The sequence below is a fragment of the Pleurodeles waltl genome, chromosome 12 (genome assembly GCF_031143425.1).
Source record: "Pleurodeles waltl isolate 20211129_DDA chromosome 12, aPleWal1.hap1.20221129, whole genome shotgun sequence".
In the NCBI taxonomy this organism is placed as follows: Eukaryota; Metazoa; Chordata; class Amphibia; order Caudata; family Salamandridae; genus Pleurodeles; species Pleurodeles waltl.
Window position 1 is genome coordinate 46,645,247 of NC_090451.1, and position 25,585 is coordinate 46,670,831.

Below are 25,585 nucleotides of genomic sequence, written 5' to 3' on the forward strand. Positions count from 1 at the left end.
CCAATAGTTCAGTTTGTCAACCCTGGTGTTTAGAGAGCCTGCCAGGTGGTTCACCACCAGGAAGACTCCTTAGTAATCCAGCCAGTTCAAGAAGGGCAAGGGCCTGTGGCGCCACACTGTTTTGGTTTTCGCATAGTGGTAATATTGTCCGTGAGAGCCTCCACCAACTTCCCCTCGATAAATGTAGGAATGCTTTCAGCAGCAAGTGGGTGGCTCTCATCTCCTACAAGCTGATATGGAGCCAGGACTCCACTGGAGATCAGAAACCTCTGATCTCCACCTCTTGCTGGCGACTTCCCCAGCCCAGAAGGAACACATCAGTCACCACTGTCAACGCTGGGTGCTGAAGGGAGAAGGGCCTGCCGCTGACCCAATCTCAATCCAGTAGCCCCACTGCAGGTCTTTGGCAGTCTCTTCTGAAATCTGGATGTGGTCAGAGAGGTTCTTTTGATGTTGGGCCCACTAGTTGCGACCTGGCATGCTTAACCAGCAGGAGGCCATCAGTCCCAGCAGCCTCAGAGATGATGTCGCTGAAATCCAGGTTGAAAGATTGGGATCATCGCTTGAAGGTCTTGGCCTATCTTTCCCCTGGTAAAGGTACAAGACCGAACCTAGTCCAAAATGGCTGTGATGAAGGGGAGAGTCTGGGAAGGATTCAGGTGTGACTTTGGCACCTTTATAGTGAATCTCAAGGATGATAAGACATTCACCATAGTCTGGAGGTAGTTAATGAATGCAAGGAGTAAGCTTGTCTTCAACAGCCAGTCATTGAGGTACGGGAAAACAGACACCCCTGACCTCCAAAAGCTTTGCTGATACAATCATTTTCGTGAACACCAAAGGGGGGGCTGATGAGAGCAAAGGGGCACATAAACTGAAAATGCTCTTCTCCCACCACGAACCGTAGGTAGCACCGATGGGCCGGCAGTATGGGAATTTGTAAATTTGAATATTGCTGAACATCATTCAGTCTCAAGGATAGAGGGCAGATAAGACCTGGGCCAGGGTGAGCATTTTGAATTTCTCCTTTTGGAGGAAGAAATTGGGAGGTGCCGATCTAGATTAGGCAGAAGACCTCCATCCTTCTTGAGCACCATAACATCCATGCCCCATTTCTGGCACTGGCACCTTCTTGATAGACCCTTTGACCAATAGAGTTTGCACTTCCTACTGCAAAATAGAGAGATTGTCCTCCGTTAGTCATTAGGGAGCCAGTGGATGATGCGGTAGGGACGGAAGGAAGGGTAAGTAATAGCCTTTACAAATAATTTGGAGGACCCATCTATCCAATGTGATCACTTACCAGCCCAGATAGAATTGGTGAATTCTGCCTCCCATCGAGTGGTTGTGGCCTCGTAAGGGTACACTAAAGAGTTGTGGCAAGCTGAGCTGCAGGGGGCTGTAGATGACTGAATGGCACGCTAACGTTGGCCATGGGACCAGTGGGCACCACAGCCGCTCCCATGAAACTGCTGGATTTCATGCTGGGGTGGAGCAGTCTGGCAGTAAGGGATGCCTGGTCCAAAGCCACAAATAAAAGCTGGAATTGGTGCTGACAAGGCTGGGTTAGAAAGGCCCAAAGAACAAGTGATAGTCCTACTCTCCTTGAATAGCTGAAGGACAGAGTCAGCATTGTCCCCTAACAAGCAGGTCTCATTGAAAGCTGTGTCCATCAGGGAGGCCTGGATGTCAACAAGAACCCAAGTGATCACTGCTATGCTAGTACCATCGAGTCTCAAAAAGCATGAGAATAGCGGTCCAGCAAGCAGGATGCATTGATCAACCGCAGGGCCAAACTGTCTGAGTAGAGTAAGTGTTTCCCAAAAGTATATACTCTCTTGGATTCCCTGCCAGAGGGTGTAGTAGGGAAATTGTTGGGGTTGGTCCAGCAAGTGGCAATGTGCACCACCAAACTCTCTAGAGAGGGGTGATGTGAAAAAAAGGCTCATTCGCCTGGAGCAGGACCGGGGCGGCCCCCCAGTTTGCCGAAAAACTGATGGGCCGGTACAAGGCTTCACCCAAGCCCCTATGAGAGTATCTGTCTTATCTGTTAAGACCTCATTGTAAGTTAGGAGAAGCTCATAGGCTGTCTGGCCAGGTTGCAGGGTTTTGTCGTCACCTCCATGGTGGAGAGATGGTCAAGAATTTGCTCCATCCATCCTAATCATAACCATGGTGTAGGATGCATAATATGCGATGGCCGGGTCAGGAGGGGAGAAAAAGGATGTCACTGGGGAAGTATCTAGCTCACTAGCTTCTTGCAAGTACTTGTACCAGTTGTCATCGGCATAGGACAGAGTGAACTCATCACCCGGGTCATAATCATTACCACAGTGTGTTCCAAAATGAGAGTTTAAAGAATGCTGCCCCCCTTGTGTAAAGGCAGTGCAGAAACCTTGGCTGGATTTGGTTGTGACGTCATCCGATGTGGAGCTGGTGCTGGAGAGAACAATCAGGGCCACATTGTAGTAAAGTCACTCTTTTTGGCATGGTTACCCCCACTTTTGCCTGCTATCAGTGTGCTTAGGCTGTTTTCACTGGGATCCTGCTAACCAGGGGTCCCTCTAAATTTGGTTGCCTAGGACCTTTGTGCACTCCACAATTGGCATACTGGTGTCCCCTTATAACTCGTTAGTATATGGTACTTAGGTACCCAGGGCACTGGGATACCAGGAGTCCCCCTCCCACCATGGGCTGCAGCATGCATTGAGCCCGTACAAAATGTGAAAAGGTGCATGCACCCTTTTACCACAGGTCACTATACCAGGTCACTGTAAGTCAACCCTATGATAGACCCTTCCAGCCAGAGGGGAGGGTGCAGGCCCCTGTGTGTGAGGGCACCTCTGCATGAGCAGAACTCCAGCTCCATTGCACTGGACTTCGTAAGTGTGGGGAAGCCATTTTACCCGTGTACTAGGCACTGGTCACTCACTACCTGTGTCTAGCTACATAATGGTAACTCAGAAACGGGGCATGTTTGGTATCAAACATATCCGAATCATACCCCAATACTGTTGTCCGTATTGGTCGTAGGATTCCATGCACTCTGGGGGCTCCTTAAAGGACCCCAAAGTATTGCTCCTACCAGTCTTCTGGAGTTCAAGCTGTGAAAGGCAGAACAAAGGATTTTCTTTGGGAGAGGGAGGCAACACCCTCTCCCTTAACAATAGGTGCTACAAGGCTTGGGAGGGGTAGCCTCCCCAAACCACCGGTTTGTTGTGAAGGGCACATTTGGTGCCCTCCTTGCATAAACCGGTTTGCATCAACCCAGGGACCCCTGGTCCCTGCTCTGGCATGAAAATGGACAAAGGAAAGGGAAGTGACCACTCCACTGTCCATCACTACCCCAGGGGTGGTGCCCAGAGCTCCTCCAGGTAGCCACTCAATTCTGCCATCTTGAAACCAAGATGTGCAGAGGCACCTTGGAGCATATAAGTGGCCAGTTCAGGCATGTGACATCAGAGACCCCTCCTGATAGGTGGCCACCTTGCTAGGTAACCAAAACCCCTTTTAGGGCTATTTAGGGACTCCCTTCTGGGTGTGTCCCCGGATTCTACCTGCAAGACTCCTCACCATCTTTTACTTCTACTTCCGGCCACTGGAACCGCAACTGAACTCTTCAGGAACTGACAAGACTGCAACTCTGGTGATGACCTCTCTTTGCAACATTGTTTCTCCGGCTCCTTCCAGTAACTGCAACATTTCCCCAGCTGTGTATCCTCTGGGGTCGGCAAGACTTCAGCCTGTACCAAGAAGCAAGAAGGAATCTCCCTTGGAGTGGAGGAGTCACTCCCCTGCATCTGCAGGAACCTAAAGCAGCGACGTCCGGCTGCAAAGATCTGCTGTCCTCTGGAACCACATGGATCCTGCATCACAGGTGGTGGTCTAGAGGTGGCCCCTTAGTCCTCTCTGCCAGCTGTCCAACTTGGGAGATGGTGAGCTCTTGCCTCTCCCTGCTGGACAGTACCCTTGTGCACCACAACTTTTGCAGCTACCAAGGCTTGTTGTCTCCTGCTCTGAGGGATCTTCAGGCTCCGAGTAGCCCCAGCCCCCAGCACTTCTTCCTGCCGAGCACAGTCTCCTCTCTGCTACTCCAGCAATGTGGGACTCTTCTCAATGTGTGCTGATTGGGCCTCACTGCCACTTACTGTGCCTGCTGCCAGTGGGTTGCCTGTGGGGGCTTTAACTACTTCTGTTGGCTTTCCCAACTGCTGAGGGTCATCCCGAACTCCCCTACAAGGGTCGAGTCCCCTAGACCTTGCTGGTTCTCATCTGCCTTGCAACTTTTCTTTTTCTCCTTTTGCATTTGCCAAGGCTTGTTGGTTGTTCTCCTACACCGCTGACCATCTGCGACTTGACGACTGACGTGGGACACCATCTGCACTGCTCCTAGGACACCTCTGCAGCTCCTGGGCTCCACAGCAGGTCTTCTTCCCCCTTCGACCCGGATCTTCATCCGCAGAAGAGTGGGTAGTAGCTCCTGCCCTCCTCTGGACACTCCATCGTGGACTGGACTCCATCCCCTTCTTTTGCAGGTCCTCTTCTAGAGGAATCCACCTTAGGTTTCTTCTAAACTGGTCCTGTTCTTGCACAATCCAATTTCTAGGTCCTCTTCTTAGTTCTTGGGAAGACCAGGTACTTACCTCTGCTCTCCTGTCGCTGGGGGTCACTCAGGTACTCACCTCTTGGAGTCCCTAGTTCTACAGCTCCCTTCTAGCAACTCTATATGTCCTTGGATAGGGGGACTTCACTTCGCATACCATGTTCTTTGTATATGTTTTGGCCTTCCCCTAGGGCCCTCACTATTTTCTACAATTATTGCCAATGCTTGTTGTTTCTATGCTAATTTCAGATTGCTATTGTGTGTATGTATATATATATATATATATGTATATATATATATATATATATATATATATATATATATATATAGTGTGTACTTACCTCCAGTTGGGGGTGAGCTATCTAGTAGTATTCTAGTGTTGTGTTCCTATAATGAGGTACCTTTATTTTTTGTAACACTGTGTGGTTCTTTCATGTGTGATAAGTTGTTTTGTGAATATTGAGGTATTGCATAATCTTTGCATGTCTCCTAGATAAGTCTTGGCTGCTCATCCACAGCTACCTCTAGAGAGCCCTGGTTTCCTAGACACTGCCTATATACACTAATAATGGTTGCCTGGATCTGGTATATGGTGCCAACACCATAGGTGTCCACCACACACCAGGCCAGCTTCCTACACACTTTGGTATCTGTGTCAACCTACCCAGGTCTGGAGTGGTCATGGCTGCCTTAAGATAGCATCATTGGTACTAGAACCAAAGGCAGGATTGGCTCACGTAGACAGTGAACCCACCAGCGGTAATCCAGGTGGAAAGCCTCTCGGCTCAGTGGGCCTGAAGCCTACCCAGTTGATAGAGATCCAAAAAAAACAGAGCATAGTTGTGTGAAACTTTTCATTCTAATGGATACAACTACCTGTGGATTCCTCACCTAATGAATACTCCCATGGCGCCAGCATTCGACGGAAATCTTCTTACTAGTCTCTGCACGTCGACGAGGACGTCACTCTAGCCCACGCGACGCCGTCTGACGTCATACAGGCAATAAGAGGTCCTCGACGACGTGCAAACGTCAGTTCCCTTTTTTCCGTGCATTCGAAACGGTTATCTTCGAGGGAGCAACTGTTACTTTTGCGGTTACAGTGTATATCTTGCTGCGTAGTCTTTCGCTGTGGTAATAATGTCTGGATTTAAGCCTTGTCGTGAGTGTGGAGGCAAGATGTCGGTGATGGATCCTCATTCCGATTGCCTTTGGTGTTTGAGCTCCGACCACGACGTCTCGACTTGTGATTCATGCCAGCACATGAATCCAAAGGCCCTCAAGGAACGTGAGGCGAAGCTGTTTATGGCAAAATCAAAGGAGAAACATCACAAGAAGTCTTCTTCCCCAAGACATCGGCGTCATCGAGACTCCCGGCGCCGTAGAGAATCTCGGCGTCATTCAAAGGAGACTCGTTCCAGGTCTTCGGATCGGCGCCGAAGGACATGGGAGATCAGTCCCACGGTTACGCCGCATCCTTCGACGCCGTTGCCCTCTCCGGCGTCTCCAACTTCACCTGGACAGGCGTCGGTGATTGAGGTATTGGAGCCTCAAGTGTTTTCTCCGGCGCAGACGCCGAGGCCGGCGTCGCCTCCGAGACAGGCACCTCAGTATCCGGCTTTTCCCACCCCTGGAGCCGATAGTTCCGCATTCTTGAATGCGATGTATGCCATCTTCCAACAGATGGCTCCAGGGGGTGCTCCGGCTGGGCCTTTGGCCTTTTCTTTGGGTGATCCTGCGCCTCTTCGGCCGGCACCCTTTATGCCCTTTCTCCCGTTTGGGAACGTGGGCTCGGCGCCAGTGTCGGCGCCGGTGGCCGCTCCGGTGGCTTCAGAAGGATTGGCCCCGGGGATTTCCATCCCGTCGACGTCGGGATTTCGGCCTGTGACTCCGGTGGGTCCATCTGCTTCAGCTGCTCTTTCGTCGGCGCCGAAGTTACCTGTGGCGCCGGACGCGGCGTCGGTGGCTTCTGAAGATCGGCGCCGATCTTCGACTTCGGCGGAGGCATTGTCGACTCCGCGTATTGAGCAATGACTTCATTCAAGGAGACGTGCTCTCCGTGTATTAGAAGAGCAGGAGTACCAACGAGCCCTAGAGGAAGGAGAGCTAGAGGACTCGGGTGATGGGCTGCGTGGACTGGAGTCGGCCAGTGGGCTGGACACTTCCCCTGAGTGGGACCCTTCGTCCCCGGGGGAATATACTGAGGAGGCTGCTTCCTTTCATGCAGTGGTACGGAAGGCAGCTAGTTTTTTGGACCTGCCTTTGCCGGTGGTGGAGGCAAAACAAAACCTTTTAACAGAGGTGCTACATCCGGCCTCAGCCGCGGTGGAGCCTCTGTTGCCATTTAATGACGCTCTGCTGGATCCGGTGTTAGAGGTGTGGAAGAGGCCGGCATCTTCCCCAGCAGTTCACAGAGCCGTGGCCAGGAGGTATCGGGCGGCTCCAACTGACCCTGGTTTCCTATCTAGGCACCCTACGCCGGAGAGCTTGGTGGTGCAGGCCTCCTGTTCGTCCAAGTCAGCGCCTGGTTCTTTTCCGACGGTGCCTGGGGACAGAGATTCAAAGAAGCTAGAGGCGCAGTCGAAGAAGATTTTTTCGTCCTGCAGTCTGGCGTTAAAAGCCACCAATGCAACCTGTATCCTGGGGAGGTATATTCATGCTCTGATGGATGACATTTCCTCTTCGTTTACAGAGCTTCCCCAGGGTCTTTTGGATCTTGTCTCAAATGCCCAGGCTGCTGCGACCCAAATTATCCAGACGGGACTGGATACCACCGACTCGGTAGCCAGGGCAATGGGCACAACTGTGGTGGCAAGGAGACAGGCCTGGCTCCGTAACTCGGGCTTTTCTGCAGATGTACAGTCCACATTGTTGGATCTCCCGTTTGATGGGGACAAACTGTTTGGAGCTAAGGCTGATTCGGCCTTGGAACGTTTTAAGGAAAGCAGGGCCACGGCTAAGTTGTTAGGGCTCCAAGCTCCTTCTTCCACGGCCTCTTCCAGATTCTTCAGGAGGTTTCGTGGATTTGGGCGTGGCTCTTCCTCCTCTTCCTTTCGGGGGAGATATCAGCAACCTGCTTCTTCCCATCCCTATAGATCTTTCAGGGGGAGAGGTAGGGTCCGCACCAGAGGAGCCTCTCAGCAGCACTCTGCCTCTTCCTCATCCTCTGGCGGGGTGCAGCAGGGGAAGCAGCCTTAGGCTTCCACCATTTCCCACTCACTCCTCTCCTGTAGGGGGAAGATTACAGCATTTTCTCACCAAATGGAAGACTGTTACATCGGACACTTGGGTTCTCAGTGTTGTGGGAAAAGGCTACACCCTTCCCTTTCGGGAGTTCCCGCTCCTCATCCCGCCCCGCCCTTCTTATTGTTCAGAAGAACACCTCCTGTTGCTAGAACAGGAGGTGCAAGTCCTCCTTTCAAAGGGCGCGGTGGAGTTGGTCCCGGAGCAGGAAAGGGGTCGAGGATGTTACTCAAGGTATTTCCTGATTCCCAAGAAGGATGGTCGTTTGAGACCAATTCTGGACCTGAGGATCTTGAATTGGTTCCTCAAGCAGGAAAAGTTCAAGATGCTGACCCTAGCACAGGTGCTTTTGGCGTTGAACATGGAAGACTGGATGGTGTCTGTCGACTTGCAGGATGCTTACTTTCATATCCCGATACTCAAGTCACACAGGAAGTATCTCCGGTTTGTGGTGGGATCGCAACACTATCAGTTTGCGGTCCTTCCGTTTGGTCTTACTTCAGCACCTCGAGTCTTCACGAAGGTGATGTCGGTGGTTGCGGCAGAACTCAGAAGGAAGGGGATAGCAGTATTCCCTTACTTGGACGACTGGTTGATCAAAGCCAAGTCCCCGGAGCTTGTGTCGCATCATCTGCAGTCAACAACCCAGTTGTTGTTCGACCTGGGTTTTTCGGTGAACGAGCCCAAATCTCACCTAGAGCCCTCTCAGCGCCTCCTGTTCATAGGGGCAGTACTGGATACAACATTGGGTCGGGCCTTTCCTCCGCCTCAGCGGATTCAAGATATTCAGGATTTGGTTCCAATGTTTCAAAATGGAGCGGTAGTTCCAGTCCTCAAGGTCCTTTGTCTGCTCGGTCTTTTTGCCTCCTGCATTCTGTTGGTCACGCATGCTCGCTGGCACATGAGGGCTCTTCAGTGGTGCCTCCGAAGGCAGTGGTCTCAACACAAAGGGGATCTAGAGGGTACTGTCAAGATCTCCAGAGATGCTGCTGTGGATTTGAAGTGGTGGATTGCAAGCAACAATCATTCACAAGGAAAGCCGTTCCAGCAGTCGCCACCAGTGGTCACAGTCATAACGGATGCTTCCACTCTAGGGTGGGGAGCTCATCTGGGGGATCTGGAGATCAAAGGTCTTTGGTCTCCAGAGGAACAGATGTTTCACATCAATCTGTTAGAGTTACGGGCTGTACGTCTGGCTCTCAAGGCCTTCCTCCCTTCCCTTCGTGGTCAGTCGGTACAGGTCCTAACGGACAATACTACCACGATGTGGTACATAAACAAGCAGGGAGGAGTGGGGTCGTACCTTCTCTGCAGAGAAGCTCTTCGACTATGGTCCTGGGCAAAGGACCATCAGATTTGCTTGATAGCAAACCATCTGGCCGGAGTTTTGAACGTGCGTGCAGACAGTCTCAGTCGCCACTTCTCGGCAGACCACGAGTGGCGTCTCCATCCAGATCAAGTCCGTTTAATCTTCCAGAGGTGGGGGTTTCCTCGGGTAGATCTGTTCGCCACTCGAGAGAACGCGCATTGTCCGTTGTTCTGCAGCCTTCAGTATCCGATGCAGGGAGCGTTGGGGGACGCGTTTCAAATAACCTGGTGCGGCCAGTTGCTTTACGCGTTTCCTCCCATACCCTTGATTCCTCGAGTATTGAGGAAGATTCGCCAGGACCGGGCTCTAGTCATCCTAATAGCTCCGGATTGGCCAAGGAGGGTATGGTATTCCGACCTTCTCCAACTCTCAATGTGCCCGCCGCTCCGTCTCCCTTTCAGGGCAGACCTCCTCTCGCAGTCGCAGGGGCAGGTTCTACACCCCAACCTCCAGAGTCTGCACCTACATGCCTGGAGATTGAACGGGGCAACCTGAGTTCCTTCTCTCTCCCGCCTGAGGTAGTGGATGTTATATTAGCGGCCAGGCGACACTCCACTAAATCTATCTACGCTAATAGATGGTCTAAATTTGTTGCGTGGTGTGGAGAGAGGCAGATTGATCCTTTGCATGCTCATCTATCGGACGTTTTGTCTTTTGCTCTGTCTCTAGCGCAGAAAGGTTGTGCAGTGGCTACCATTAAGGGTTATTTATCGGCCTTGTCAGCCTTCATATGTCTTCCAGACCAACCATCTTTATTTAAATCCCCTATTGTTATCAGATTCTTGAAAGGTCTTCTAAATAAATATCCTCCAAAGCCATTCGTTATGCCGCAATGGGATTTGTCCTTGGTCCTGACTTTCCTTATGGGGTCCCCTTTTGAACCTATGCATTCTTGCCCCTTAAGGTATTTGGTTTTAAAAACAGTCTTCCTGATAGCTATAACATCAGCAAGGAGAGTGAGTGAGTTGCAGGCCTTATCAGTAAAGCCCCCTTATACAACTTTTTATGGGGATAAGGTGGTGTTGAGGACCAAGGCTGCTTTCCTCCCGAAGGTTGTTTCACCCTTCCATTTGGCTCAGGCAATTACTTTGTCCACGTTCTATCCTCCGCCTCATCCTTCCAAAGAGGAAGAAAGACTGCACCGTCTGGACCCAAAGAGAGCGTTGAGCTTCTTTATTGATAGAACAAAGGATTTCAGGCTGGAGGATCAGCTGTTTATTGGATACGTGGGCAAGAGGAGAGGAAAGGCAGTCCACAAGAGAACACTATCCAGGTGGGTTGTTCTTTGCATTAAAATATATTACTCCTTGGCAAAGAAGGATCCTCCTGAGGGCATTAGAGCTCATTCCACCAGAGCTAAGTCGGCCACTTCGGCCTTGGCCAGAGGTGTTCCTGTGGTCGACATCTGCAAGGCCGCAACTTGGTCGTCCCTTCACACTTTTGCAAAACATTACTGTTTGGATTCTGAGGTTAGAAGGGACGGCCATTTTGCACGGTCAGTGCTGCAGGATTTCTTGGTTTGACCATTTAGGCACCCACCGCCGGGCGTGGTACTGCTTTGGGACTCTATTCATTAGGTGAGGAATCCACAGGTAGTTGTATCCATCAGAAGAACGAGTTACTTACCTTCGGTAACGACTTTTCTGGTGGATACATTAGCTACCTGTGGATTCCTCACGGTCCCACCCGCCTCCCCGTTGCCTTTCTGGTCTTACCAAGTAATCCTTGAGTACGCTCCTCTTGGTCTTTGAGGGTGCAATAGATGTGTATATAATATATTTATATATATGTATATATGTATATATCTTTGTGTATATACTTGATGTGTGTATATATTTTAAAAGAGAGAGTTATATATATATATATATAAAAGATTTACAGTTATTCATGCAATGTTGTGTATTTTTACAATATAATGGGATGTTGCCTTGCTCTTTCATTGCATTGCCTGGTTGTTCTCATGCACGTAAAAAATGATTGGTACTGACGTCCGCACGTCGTCGAGGACCTCTTATTGCCTGTATGACGTCAGACGGCGTCGCGTGGGCTAGAGTGACGTCCTCGTCGACGTGCAGAGACTAGTAAGAAGATTTCCGTCGAATGCTGGCGCCATGGGAGTATTCATTAGGTGAGGAATCCACAGGTAGCTAATGTATCCACCAGAAAAGTCGTTACCGAAGGTAAGTAACTCGTTCATCTGGTATGGCTGAAAGTCCTGGAAACCTGGGTTATGCCAGAACCAGCTGCGTAATCAACTCAGGAAGCAGAAATGGGACTGCTGGTGCTGCCCATGCACTATGTCAGAGGAGTGAGAGGAGTGAGAATGGCCTGAAGGAGCTAAACTCCGCTTCAACTTCTTATGTTTTTTGTGGTTACCTCAGAATTTGGAGCTCGATGAAGACCGGCCTCTAGAGCGGCTCCATTGATTCCAGGGATGGGAGCAGGACTGGGATTGAGTCTTGGGAGCAAAATTTGGAGCAGTCCAGACTCTAGGTCTTCTTGTACTTTGAAACAAAGTTTTGCCTTGGGTTCCCTGGTGCCCTTTGGGTTCATAGACACAGTCCCTGCAGGACTTAAGAGTTGTGGCTCGACCCCAGACACCACAGACAAACCTGGTGGGGATCTGTCACAGACCTCTATTTGCAATAGTCCTTACAAGGCTTAAAACCTCTTGTTTTAGCAGATGACTTCCCCTGCGCACTGTTGAAAGATTTGACATCAGCGCACAGGAATGGCACACAGGCCCTGCACATCACTTTCAGAGCGGGATGTCAGCAGTGCAGAACCATAAGGTGCCACCTTCTGGCACACAGAAGTATTGTGGAACAGTTTCCAGATCCATTTTGACACCTGGGGAATATTCAAAAGGTGAGGAATCTGCAGCTAGAATTCTCTATTAGAAATGATATGCATACTATTTCTCTTGTTTTTATCTTAAAACCGATAAGGACCCTATGGACGAGCGTTCATATCAGGGCCAGTAGGCTGGTGCTTTTGTTATAGCAGTGGGCCTGGTTGCCTTTGAAGTCTTTAAATTAGTCCTAAAAGGTGAACACAATAAAAGAGTGCAGATCCAGTCTCTAAGTCTCAAATTATAGTTTTTGCTGGATCCATTTAATGAAAAGATGGCATAGGGTCCTCTTTCACTTATGTAGACACATTTCGACCACTAGGTTATGGATTCAGAAGTTATCATCGAGATAGGGATCCTACGGGATATGTTGGACTTGCACTAGATCAATGGAGCCCAGTAATTCCCGAGCCCAGTAATTCCCGATACTGAATTAACAAAATTGAAGGCCTTGTGTGCATTGTACGTTGTTTTATTGTAGGGCACAGAGGGTAGTAGTGACAGCTTCTGTGCCTGAACTAAATACACCACGGTACGGTCTTTGAACAGCTTCTGCTAGGGAAGGAGACACATTTTCCCTTTGTTCTGAAGGCTAGGTGGGTCCTATGGTGCCTAACAGTACATTTAAATTTGTGTGTGTGATTGCCATAGTAGGAGTACTCAGCAGTTCCTAAGTAAGGGCTCAGCCTCCTCATTTACATGAGTTCCATCCTCGTCATTGCAAGTTGCATTTGCGAACATTTTTTATAATTTTTATGAACTGTTTATTATGTACAGTATACATTAAAAACATCTCCAAACACAACAGTACATGAGCAAGCACTGAAAATAGATAGGAAAGCAAGTTTAAAAATGCTATTTTAAAATCACGCTTCAGCAAGGTCAAATGACCAGTTCACACTCTACCTGGGAAAAATCTTTGAGTTCATGGTGGCAATCAGTGTTCCTGTGTGTGGTTGGAAAGCAGGCACTGCCTCATCAGTGTACATACCGCCATTTTGCTTGTGGTTCAGACTTACTAAATCAGTCATTACGACAAGGCCGGTTTCCTAGATAATAAAAATATCATGAAAATATGGTCCCCATACACCTATAAATATTCTCTGACAGAGAAAATACTTTTTTTTTAAAACATATTTTATTAACATTTTGTTATAGTACATTTGTGTGTCGGTTCGGAGTAATCACTTGCATCAGTTATACATGAACATATAAGTTGGTCACAGTTGATGCATACATTACTCGTGTTGCACTGCTGGTTCTAGCGGAGCACCTAGTATTGTTTGTGTAGTTACCGGGTCCTGACTCTAGTACTTTAAGCCCCTTGACCCACTACTCCGAGTTCATCGTTGGTCTTAATGTATTAGTTTTATGCCATTCTTATATGTAACAAATTTGTGGATAAAAAAAGAAAAAAAAAAACATTCCTATTTGCAACTTGGAGAGGGGATCATAGGAAGTGAAGATAGGGGATAATGGGAGGGAAAGGGAGGAGATGGGAGGAAAGGGAGACTAGGAGGGGATAGGAAGGGTAGTCAAATTAAACGAAGGGTCAACTTTACAGCATTGTGTGGGTGTTACTTGTGGCTAATGTTCATTAAGGAGCTAGTGCGCTATGATAGCCTTATGGGGGGCCATGCCCGGGGCGCACCAGTGTGTGGGTGGGGCAGGTGTCTGTTCCATCCGCCTCTTCCTCCACCTTGCTCTTGGGGCATTGTGAATGGTGGCAGTTCGTGTGGCTTCTTTATCGTTTCTGCATGTGGTCTTATTGTCAGTACAGGGACCTCAGGGCACCAACCGGGCAACCTCCTGCTCAGGGCCACCCCCTGGGGCATGCCGCTCCCCGGCCTCCCCCACCTCGGTGTTTGTTGTTCCCTTGGTTAATGCGTCCCATGTCGTCACCAGTTCGTCCCAGGTCGGGGCGATAGGAACAAGTTGGACGCCCTTAGCTTCCTCAGCTTTCAGGACCTGTAGTTCGGCCCTGGACCATTTCGTAACATCCCTTTTCCAATCTGTAAGCAATGGGCAGACTGGGGCCCTCCAGCCCCTCGAGATCAGCCTTTTATAGAGGGCCAGCGTTAGGTCTAGAAAACGCCCTCTTACTTTCCCGTTGAACTCAGTCGGCCTGAGTCCCAGCAAGCACCGGTCCGGGGTGGGCCTTAACTCCGCACCGAGTAGCCGGGATAAGGCAGCCAGTGCCTCCCTCCAGCCGATCTGGAGCACCGGGCACCCCCACAGCATATGGTCAAAATCCGCCTCGCCCCCCTGGCATCTTGGGCATGTCCTGGGGGTACCTCCGTATATTCGGAATAGTCTGTGTGGTGTGAGGTACGTTCTGTGTAGGTAATTATATTGGATGTAACGTGGTCTCATGTTACGTGAGACCACCCGGGGGTATGCTAGTATTTTGTTCCATTCCGATTCAGTTAATTCCCTCCCAATGGTGCCTTCCCATCGCTCCCTCAGGGATTGCAAAGGGTCCAATGCTGCGTGGGCCGGCTGACAGAGAAAATACTTAACAACAAAATATGAACTATTGTAAGACAAAATATGGCAAAAAATTATATTGTAACTTTTACAAAAATGTATTGTTAATTTAGAAAATGTCTAGAATTGGCAGTCCAGGTGATGTTTCTCATGCAGTGAAAAGTTGGAGACGATTTTCAGAGAACGGAGGTGGCATTAGAGTAGACAAATACATTTTGCCGAAGGTTGTGACGGCTCCTATCCAGTGATGGTGAAAAGAAATAACAAGATAAGAAAAGGGGGGTTCTTGGAGTCTTGTCAAGAAGAGGATTAGGAGAGACTTGAACATAGATAGTTGTGTGTTTTCTATTTATTATAGGGACAGAGCTGGTTATATGCCAAACAGAACTATACCATTGAATATGTCCAGTATATTTTCCTGCACTCCACTCTTATGTAAGCAGTTAAATAACTGTTATTGTAGTTTTGTATTTTTAAGAAAGGATAGCTTAGATTGGAAAAGTAGGTCTTATTTCATGTAAAAAAAAAATCATTGTGGGCACTGACAACTGGGGTGTTTGTAACCGTCGCAATTACCTAGAATGTTACTGCATGTGCCATCTTCTGATTGGTTTTTTATGTACAAGTGCAATCATAGTTATGGGTAAGAAAAAACATGTTATTCTCCTCAGATAGAGGAGATAGTGTTGATTTCCTCTGAATGGACTGTTTTACTTACCCTGTAAGCATCTGTTTGTGGCATGTAGTGCTGTAGATTCACATGCTCTGCATACTCCTGCCAGTTAGTGTTGGGTCTGGAGTGTTGCAAGTTGTTTTTCTTCGAGTTGTTCTCCTCTCAGAGTTATTGCACATGGGCATCGACTCCTATGTTAGATTGTTTTCCTGCAGGTGGGTAAGAAAGGAGTGTAAGGAAGGAAAGTGTAGGGGAAAAGATGTCCATGCAATGTATAAATACATATGTACAAATATATACAAGGGGGATGTAACTGCAACTGCCTCAGGCATCTGGGACGGAGGCAGAGGGCATGTGACTCTATAGCACTACCGCCATGAACAGATACTACAGGGTAAGTAACAATAATTTCAATGGCATGTGTGGCTGTAGATACAATAGAAGCAATGCTGGGGGTCCTCTAAGGAGCCCCCAGAATGTGTGGAATCATACAACCAATACTGGAAACCGTATTGGGGTATGATTCTGACATGTTTGATACCGAACATGCCTAGGTTTGGAGTTAGGGAAAGTCCAACTCAGGGAAAGTTGTTTTGTCTTCCACCTCCAGTGGCCACTGTAATAATGGATGCCTCCACTCTAGAGTGGGGAGCATATCTCGGGGATCTACAGATCAAGGGAATTTGGTCTCCAGAGTAACATTTGTTATGTATCAATCTGTTGGAGACGCAGGCAATACGACTGGCTCGCAAAGCCTTCCTCCTTTCCCTTTGCGATCATTCAGTGCAGGTCTTGACAGACAATACTACCGCCATGTGATACATAAACAAACAGGGAGGAGTAGAGCAGTGGCGGCTCCTCCGCTAGGGCGGAGGAGCGTCGCTCCCCCTCCAGCAGCAACTGCTGTAAATCCTTTAACATGGAAAGGATAATAATATCCTTTCCTTGTTAAAGGTCGGGACATGTGGGGTGACGAGTGTGAGGGGGCGTGCTTAGCACTCCCGCTCAAAGCACATGTGTGTTTGGCCGGCCATCTCGGGCCAGCCAAACACACATGCGCACGGGGCTTTCTCCAGCCCAGCAACACTGTTGCTGGGAAGGAGAGAGCCTCCACAGGCTCTGAATCTGCCTGGGAGTGCCCTGGCTGGGTGCTCCCACCCAATCCTGACGCTGCTTTGAGCAGTGCTAGGATTGGCTGCATGGCAGGCTGGGAGTCTGTACCTGCAGTGACGGCGGAAAGGAGCGGCGCGCGGATCGGAGGTAAGTTTATTTTTTAAATTTATTTTATTTTTGGTATTTTTAATGTTCCACCTCACCCTCTCCCCTGCGCGCAGGCCGCCCCGCCCCCTGTAAACTGAGACTGGTGTAGGGTCGTATCTTCTCTGCAGAGAGGCTCTACGACTCTAGTCCTGGGCTCAGGCCCATCGGATTTGCATGGTAGCAGATCACTTGGCAGGAGTCCTGAACGTACGTTTGGACTGTCTCAGTTGGCAGTTTTCAGCTGATCAAGCGTGGCATCTTCATTCGGAGGTTGTGTTAGACGACATCTGGCTATAGGGGGAGGGAGACTCCTTAGATAGACCTTTTGCCACTTCTGAGAACGCACACTGCCCGTCTTTCTGCAGCCTCCAGTATCTGATGCAGGGAGCACTGGGGGACCCGTTTCAATTGGACTGGGGCTCCCAGCAGCTCTATACATTTCCCGCCCGTACCCTTGATTCCTCGGGTTCTGAGAAAGATTCGTCAAGACCAGGTCCAAGTCATAATAATAGCTTCAGAATTGGCCAAGAAGGGTGTGGTACACAGACTTCCTTCAACTCTCACTGTGCTCTCTGCTCCGTCTCCCTCACAGGGATGACCTCTTGCAGTCACAGGGGCAGGTTCTACACCCCCACCTCCAGAGTCTGCATCAGCATACCTGGAGATTGAACAGGGCAACCTGAGTTCTCTCCCTCCCTCTAATGTGGTGGATGTTATCTTTTCAGCCATTTTGACACTCCACCAAGTCAGTGTATACTGGCAGATGGGCTAAAATTGTAAAGTGGTGTAAATAAAACTGTATATACCCTTTAAAACCCATTTATCTGATATTTAACATTTTGCACTTTCCCTGAGGCAGCAAGGTTGTGTAACTGCAAATGTTAAGGGATATTTGTCTGCCCTTCCGACTTTCCTATGTTTGCTCGACCAACCCTTCCTGTTTAAGTCCTGTATAGTGTTAAGGTTTATTAAGGGACTTACTAATAGATATCCTCCTACTCCATTTATAATGCCTCAGTGGGATCTGAATTGAGTTCTTACTTTTTTAATGGGTTCTCCAATTGAACCCTTACATAATTGTCCTTTGAGGTTACTCACTTTCCTAATGGCAATAACGTCTGCTAGGCGGGTCAGCAAATCCCAGGCCCTTAGTGTTAAGCCTCCGTTCAAAACTTTCTATGCGGTTAAGTTGGATTTAAGAAGGATTACTCTCTTCCATTTTGGCCAGACTATCACCCCTCCTACTTTTTATCCTCATCCTTCTAAGGAGGAAGAAAGATTTCTTCGTTTGGACCCAAAGAGATCGGTGACCTTTTACATAGAACACAAGAGTTCAGACTTGATGATCAGCTCTTTGTGGGGTTCGTTGGCAAGATGAAAGGAAAGGCAATCCCCAAAAGACAATGTCGAGATGGATCGTCCTTTGCATTAAGATCTGTTACACCATGACTAACAAGGAGCCGCCGGAAGGTATCACAGCTCATTCCACCAGAGCTAATCTTCCACCTCTGCTTTGGCTAGGGGTGTCCCTGTTGTTGACATTTGAAAGATGGCAACTTGGTCCTCCCTTAATACCTTTGCAAAGCATTATTGCTTGGACTCAGAGGTGAGGAGGGACGGTCACTTTGCCCGTTGTGTCTTGCAAAATATTTTGGTATAGGTAAACAGGCACCCACCTCCGAGTGCAGGACTGTTCAGGGATTCTATTCAAAAGGTGAGGAATACACAGGTAGATGAATCCATCAGAGGAACAAGTTATTTACCTTTGGTAATGCTTTTTCTGGTGGATACAATAACTACCTGTGGTTTGCCCGTTTGTATATACCAAAAAGGAATCTATTTGTATATAATTATATATATATATAATTATATATATATATATATATATATATATATATATATATATCCACACTTGATCCCATTGATACAGAGAAGGACAGCACTCCGCGGGAATCGTAATTCATCAGGGTTTATTGGCACAAAAAAAAAGAACGCGTTTCGGCGTTGCCGCCTTCGTCAGCTTCTAATTCGCCATTTAGTTTTTCTTCATATATATCACATGATCTTTACGCTCAATCCCAAACTACGTTACAACCAATTTGCCTTCTAATTGAACTTTCCATCATAAATTTTTTTTACATTTTTTTACATAAATGTCATTTATGTCGATCACCATATAAATACATAAATGAATAAATAAATCTTACTTAGATGCGAATTACCAACATGTGCACTATAAACCGAAAGGACCCAAATATAAATACAACGATGTGGATAATAATAAAAGTGAATACAACCAATGCAAATAAATACATACATGACCCCATTGCCTCGGTCTATGTGTGTTATAAACATTCTTTGAAGAATTGACTTTCCAAATAGCCTATACTTATATTACAACTCATAAAAGTAGACTCCCCATTAATTGGTATAATTGATTTTAGCTGGGCTTCAATATATTATACAATTGTCATATATTTTGTCCCTTCAATTGTACTGCCTTGATTCGATCTTACTGTTTTTATCATATTGAGTTTTCTTCATGATATCATGACCAAATCCGGCTCAACTCCCAACTTGGTATTGTAAGGACTAAATGTGATAAATTTATATTTGGCTAAGCGACATTTACATCTGTCCATCATGGCCATTTAATATATAGGAGTGAGACTACTGACTACCTCCTCGGATATTTACATGGTACTAATTGAATAAATTCATTAATATAAATGTATGTATAACTCCTCACTAATATTCAGACCAATTGGTTCCTTTGTGTCGAGTGATAGTATGTATCTCGACTCTAATTTGCGCAGATTTTTCTCTCGGTCTCCCCCTCTACTATCTCTAGTTATGCCATCAATTACGCTGTAGCGTAACGCCTCTATTTTCCCTCCATGTATCTCGTGAATGTGTCTAGCTACTGGATATGTGATATCGTTATTTGTGATAGCTCTTAAGTGTTGCAGGACTCTCTTATGTACCTGCAATTTTGTGCTGCCCACATACAGTTTAGGGCAAGTGCATTTCAAGATATAGATCACATAATCACTTTTACACGTGTATCTTCCCTTTATAGTGTGTACCGTCCTGTTACTCATGGTTACATTTTTAATATTTTCTCCATTCTTGCATGCTTTGCATTTCGTACACTTGTAAAAGCCATCCTGTGTGTTAAACCATGTAGTTTGTTTGTTCAATTGTCTAATATCACTTTTCACTAGAACATCTTTCAAAGATTTGCCTCTTCGATAGGTTATTTGTGGTCTCCTCATCATGCTCTGTCCTATTATAGGATCACTCCTTACAACATGCCAGTGCTTTTGTAATAAATTGCGTACTTGGTCATGTGCTTCATTAAATGTTGTAATGAACCTCACTATTGTTCCACTATTCGCACCACTGTTTGTCTTATTCTTACTTCCCTTTGGCGAGAATAATAGATCTTCTCTAGCTCTAGATTTTATTTTATTATTGGCTCTTTCGAGTGTCCTATCAGTATATCCTCTGTTGTATAATCTAGGTATTAAATAAAACACAGGTAGTTTTGGGTAGTCCACTTTCAAAAATCTATATTCATCCTCCGTAATTAGACATTTGGTTTTCCAACTCTGTAATTCTATGTCAAACTGATGTTTGACATTCTCCACATATTTCTTGTCTATCTTTTCATAGCATATGGGGTCATTCAATTGTCTATATGCTTCTTCCATTTATTCTTCAATTGGCCAGATCACAATGTTTCCACCTTTGTCTGAACCTCTCACCACTATTTGCGGATTATTGGTCAACTTTTCAAGGGTCTTAATATATTTAGTCTTGATCTTCCTTGTCTTTTCCATTTCTCTTTTTTTCATTGTTTTTAAGCCTTTAATTATGATCTCTGAGAAGTGGTCAATTAGGTCTCCACTGGATCCTGGCACAATTTTCGATCTTTGTTTAAATCCTGAGATCTCCAACTTGTCCGTTGCTATTCCTTCCAGGTCTAATCTGGCAATTACTTGCTCATCATCTGTTATTCTAATGTTCTCATCCATTTCCCACAGTTCTTTTAATAGACTTGCATCCTCGATTAGTAAGTTGTCAGCCGATTGTTTCTTTGAGGTATCCCTGCTGATTGTCAACACCTTTTCATCCTCTCCGATTTTATTGTTTTTAAGGGTATGGATTTTTAACAACTTCAATTTTCGTATAAACAGGAAAAGGTCTATCCGGCTTTGCACATACTCAAAATGATTGGGTTGACAGTATGATAATCCCAACGACAGGTTCTTAATGTCATCTTCTTCCAAGACAAGCTTTGACAGGTTCACAACTGTTTTGTCATCTATTAATATCGTTTGTTGCTTCGGGTTAATTTCTCGTACCCTTCTGTGTAGGTTTCTTTTCCCCCCTCGTCTCTTCTGTCTCTGCCTCTTCCTCTTTGTCTGATACCTCGCCATGGTCTGTGATTGGATCTGCGGTCTCTCCTTAAAATATCGAATTCATCTTGTAGGGTTGTTTGTATATGTGAACGTGTTGATTCCTCAGCACCTGTATCTGAACCACTTATTCTTTGGTTCCTCCAAAAATCAAATTTCTTGGCATATGTATATATCTGACCTGTTTCATAGTCAATTTTATCCCTATTGAATTTTCGCTTTTTCTTTTGAATGATTTCATCTTCCATTTTGTCAAGTCGTTCTTCCATTTCCTTGTTTAAGGATTCTACTGTTTTTTTATCTGTAAAACCGTCTATATCCTTAGTCAGGCTTTCGATTTTTTCTAACGCTTTATCCCTGTCACTCTGGGCATACTTTATCAAAATCCTCATCATTCCTGCCGAGCTATGGGCATTATGTTGGGCCCATTCTTTTAACATTTCCGGATTAGGATCATCGTAAGCAGGCAAAATGGAAATCCGTAGGCCCCTTGGGACTCTATTTACTTCTAAATATCTGTTCAGAGACTCACACTCCCACCATTTATTCATCTCCTTTTTCTTTAATCTTTCAAGTTCCTTGAACTTGTCATAAATATCTGTTCGTCTCTCAGAATGCTCCGTATTCTGTGAGGTGACCTCTGTAGTGGCTGAAAAGGCCAATTGTGCTTTTAATTTTCTGTTGTCGTGTAAGTTTTGGGATTTCTGCGCCATTTCAATGTCACTCGCAGTATCGTACTGTTTTTAGCCAACAAACCAATCTGACATTTGGACACCACAGACCGCAGATCCAATCACAGACCATGGCGAGGTATCAGACAAAGAGGAAGAGGCAGAGACAGAAGAGACGAGGGGGGAAAAGAAACCTACACAGAAGGGTACGAGAAATTAACCCGAAGCAACAAACAATATTAATAGATGACAAAACAGTTGTGAACCTGTCAAAGCTTGTCTTGGAAGAAGATGACATTAAGAACCTGTCATTGGGATTATCATACTGTCAACCCAATCATTTTGAGTATGTGCAAAGCCGGATAGACCTTTTCCTGTTTATACGAAAATTGAAGTTGTTAAAAATCCATACCCTTAAAAACAATAAAATCGGAGAGGATGAAAAGGTGTTGACAATCAGCAGGGATACCTCAAAAAACAATCGGCTGACAACTTACTAATGGAGGATGCAAGTCTATTAAAAGAACTGTGGGAAATGGATGAGAACATTAGAATAACAGATGATGAGCAAGTAATTGCCAGATTAGACCTGGAAGGAATAGCAACGGACAAGTTGGAGATCTCAGGACTTAAACAAAGATCAAAAATTGTGCCAGGATCCAGTGGAGACCTAATTGACCACTTCTCAGAGATCATAATTAAAGGCTTAAAAACATTGAAAAAAAGAGAAATGGAAAAGACAAGGAAGATCAGGACTAAATATATTAAGACCCTTGAAAAGTTGACCAATAATCCGCAAATAGTGGTGAGAGGTTCAGACAAAGGTGGAAACATTGTGATCTGGCCAATTGAAGAATACATGGAAGAAGCATATAGACAATTGAATGACCCCATATGCTATGAAAAGATAGACAAGAAATATGTGGAGAATGTCAAACATCAGTTTGACATAGAATTACAGAGTTGGAAAACCAAATGTCTAATTACGGAGGATGAATATAGATTTTTAAAAGTGGACTACTCAAAACTACCTGTGTTTTATTTAATACCTAGATTATACAACAGAGGATATACTGGTAGGACACTCGAAAGAGCCAATAATAAAATAAAATCTAGAGCTAGAGAAGATCTATTATTCTCGCCAAAGGGAAGTAAGAATAAGACAAACAGTGGTGCGAATAGTGGAACAATAGTGAGGTTCATTACAACATTTAATGAAGCACATGACCAAGTACGCAATTTATTACAAAAGCACTGGCATGTTGTAAAGAGTGATCCTATAATAGGACAGAGCATGATGAGGAGACCACAAATAACCTATCGAAGAGGCAAATCTTTGAAAGATGTTCTAGTGAAAAGTGATATTAGACAATTGAACAAACAAACTACATGGTTTAACACACAGGATGGCTTTTACAAGTGTACGAAATGCAAAGCATGCAAGAATGGAGAAAATATTAAAAATGTAACCATGAGTAACAGGACGGTACACACTATAAAGGGAAGATACACGTGTAAAAGTGATTATGTGATCTATATCTTGAAATGCACTTGCCCTAAACTGTATGTGGGCAGCACAAAATTGCAGGTACATAAGAGAGTCCTGCAACACTTAAGAGCTATCACAAATAACGATATCACATATCCAGTAGCTAGACACATTCACGAGATACATGGAGGGAAAATAGAGGCGTTACGCTACAGCGTAATTGATGGCATAACTAGAGATAGTAGAGGGGGAGACCGAGAGAAAGATCTGCGCAAATTAGAGTCGAGATACATACTATCACTCGACACAAAGGAACCAAATGGTCTGAATATTAGTGAGGAGTTATACATACATTTATATTAATGAATTGATTCAATTAGTACCATGTAAATATCCGAGGAGGTAGTCAGTAGTCTCACCCCTATATATTAAATGGCCATGATGGACAGATGTAAATGTCGCTTAGCCAAATATAAATTTATCACATTTAGTCCTTACAATACCAAGTTGGGAGTTGAGCCGGATTTGGTCATGTTATCATGAAGAAAACTCAATATGATAAAAACAGTAAGATCGAATCAAGGCAGTACAATTGAAGGGACAAAATATATGACAATTGTATAATATATTGAAGCCCAGCTAAAATCAATTATACCAATTAATGGGGAGTCTACTTTTATGAGTTGTAATATAAGTATAGGCTATTTGGAAAGTAAATTCTTCAAAGAATGTTTATAACACACATAGACCGAGGCAATGGGGTGATGTATGTATTTATTTGCATTGGTTGTATTCACTTTTATTATTATCCACATCGTTGTATTTATATTTGGGTCCTTTCGGTTTATAGTGCACATGTTGGTAATTCACATCTAAGTAAGATTTATTTATTCATTTATGTATTTATATGGTGATCGACATAAATGACATTTATGTAAAAAAATGTAAAAAAATGTTATGATGGAAAGTTCAATTAGAAGGCAAATTGGTTGTAACGTAGTTTGGGATTGAGCGTAAAGATCATGTGATATATATGAAGAAAAACAAAATGGCGAATTAGAAGCTGACGAAGGCGGCAACGCCGAAACGCGTTCTTTTCTTTTGTGCCAATAAACCCTGATGAATTACGATTCCCGCGGAGCGCTGTCCTTCTCTGTATCAATGGGATCAAGTGTGGATTTATAGCGAGGTAGCGCTCGCAAGGTGACGAGCACCGCTGACGGTTTGGAGCAGGACTGGTACGCTAGTTGGAAGTGTTTTTATATATATATATATATATATATATATATATATACACACATACACTCAAAACATACACATATTGGTTTATTTTCATATCTGGTTTGCGACACATTGTTGCATCTGTCATGTTGGTTTCACCCTTGCGCTTCAAAGGCATGAAAAAAGTGGGTGGAAACTGACATCAGCATGCTGACGAGGACTTCTTATGGCTCCAGTGATTTCACACAGTTGTGTGCGGAGCCGTGCTATTGTGATGTCTACAATGATTTGGGAGAGCTATGAACAAAAGTTTCCGTGGAACGCTGGCGCATGGGGATATTCAAAAGGTGAGGAATCAAAAGGTGATGTATTCACACCTAGATACTGTTTCTACCAGAAAAAGCATTACCAAAGGTAAGTAACATGTTATTTAACAATTCTTTGACCTCCTTAAGAAGTCGATCTGTCTCCTCCTTTCAATTACTCCTTTTCCTTGGACCCCTTTTTGGAGGGCATTTGTCTAGTTCTGTGCAATAGTAATACTGTATTGAGTTTAGTTTCCATATGTCTGAAGTTATTTTCCTCCACTCCTGGAGAAATATTTGTTAATCTTCCACCCACTGGTGTGCTGTGAAGATATTGTGAGTGTTTGTTGTCTCCTAACCCTGATCGATTTATGGATGTTGCTGTTGATTCAGTGCAGTCATTTATTAGTTGGGGTTGTAACTCCTCTTGCTGATTGTTCTCTTCCTCTGACTCTCCCTGGAAAGGAACTCCTTCCTTGCTGTTGGTGCTGTCAGCTTGGTTGTGGTGCAGAGGCCTGACTACTGTAGTGGAAGCCCTGATGAGAATTCCTCACCTGAAATGTGCCTCTACAGGCTGGTCTTCTTGGCGCAAAAGACCCCCTATGGATTCTCCCCCAAAACTGCAATGCACCAATGCACTTAACTGTGTCATTGTCATTTTTTAGCTGGTTAAGGCTTTCATCAACTGCATTCCTGAATAGTTGTTGTCCGTTAACAGGGGTATTAATAATATTTGCTTGAGCCTCTGGTTTGAATCCAGAAATTCTTAGCCATAAATAGCACCTTAAAGTAACCCCCATCCTCAGTTGGTGACTATATGTGTCCGTCGCATCCAATGGAGACTTCAAACTATTTTCCACTATATTTTTCCCGTTCTCTATAAGATGAGCAACGCTCTATTTTTGTATTGATCTGGGAGATATTTCATTAGTTCTCCTATTTCCTCCCAATTCTGTGTGTCTGTTTAGCAAAGCGCTGGAATTTGCATTGCA

The 25,585-nt window shown here is 45.5% G+C and overlaps 1 protein-coding gene across 2 annotated transcripts in view; it reads right to left on the bottom strand.

Annotated features, from left to right (window-relative positions):
• Positions 1-25,585, bottom strand: part of CPAMD8 (C3 and PZP like alpha-2-macroglobulin domain containing 8) — a 1,104,327-nt gene that overhangs the window by 789,491 nt on the left and 289,251 nt on the right. For both annotated transcript variants that reach the window (XM_069217904.1, XM_069217903.1), the window contains exon 18: positions 12,973-13,115. In XM_069217904.1, coding sequence (XP_069074005.1) covers positions 12,973-13,115 — 143 coding nt within the window. The remainder of the gene's footprint in view (positions 1-12,972; positions 13,116-25,585) is intronic.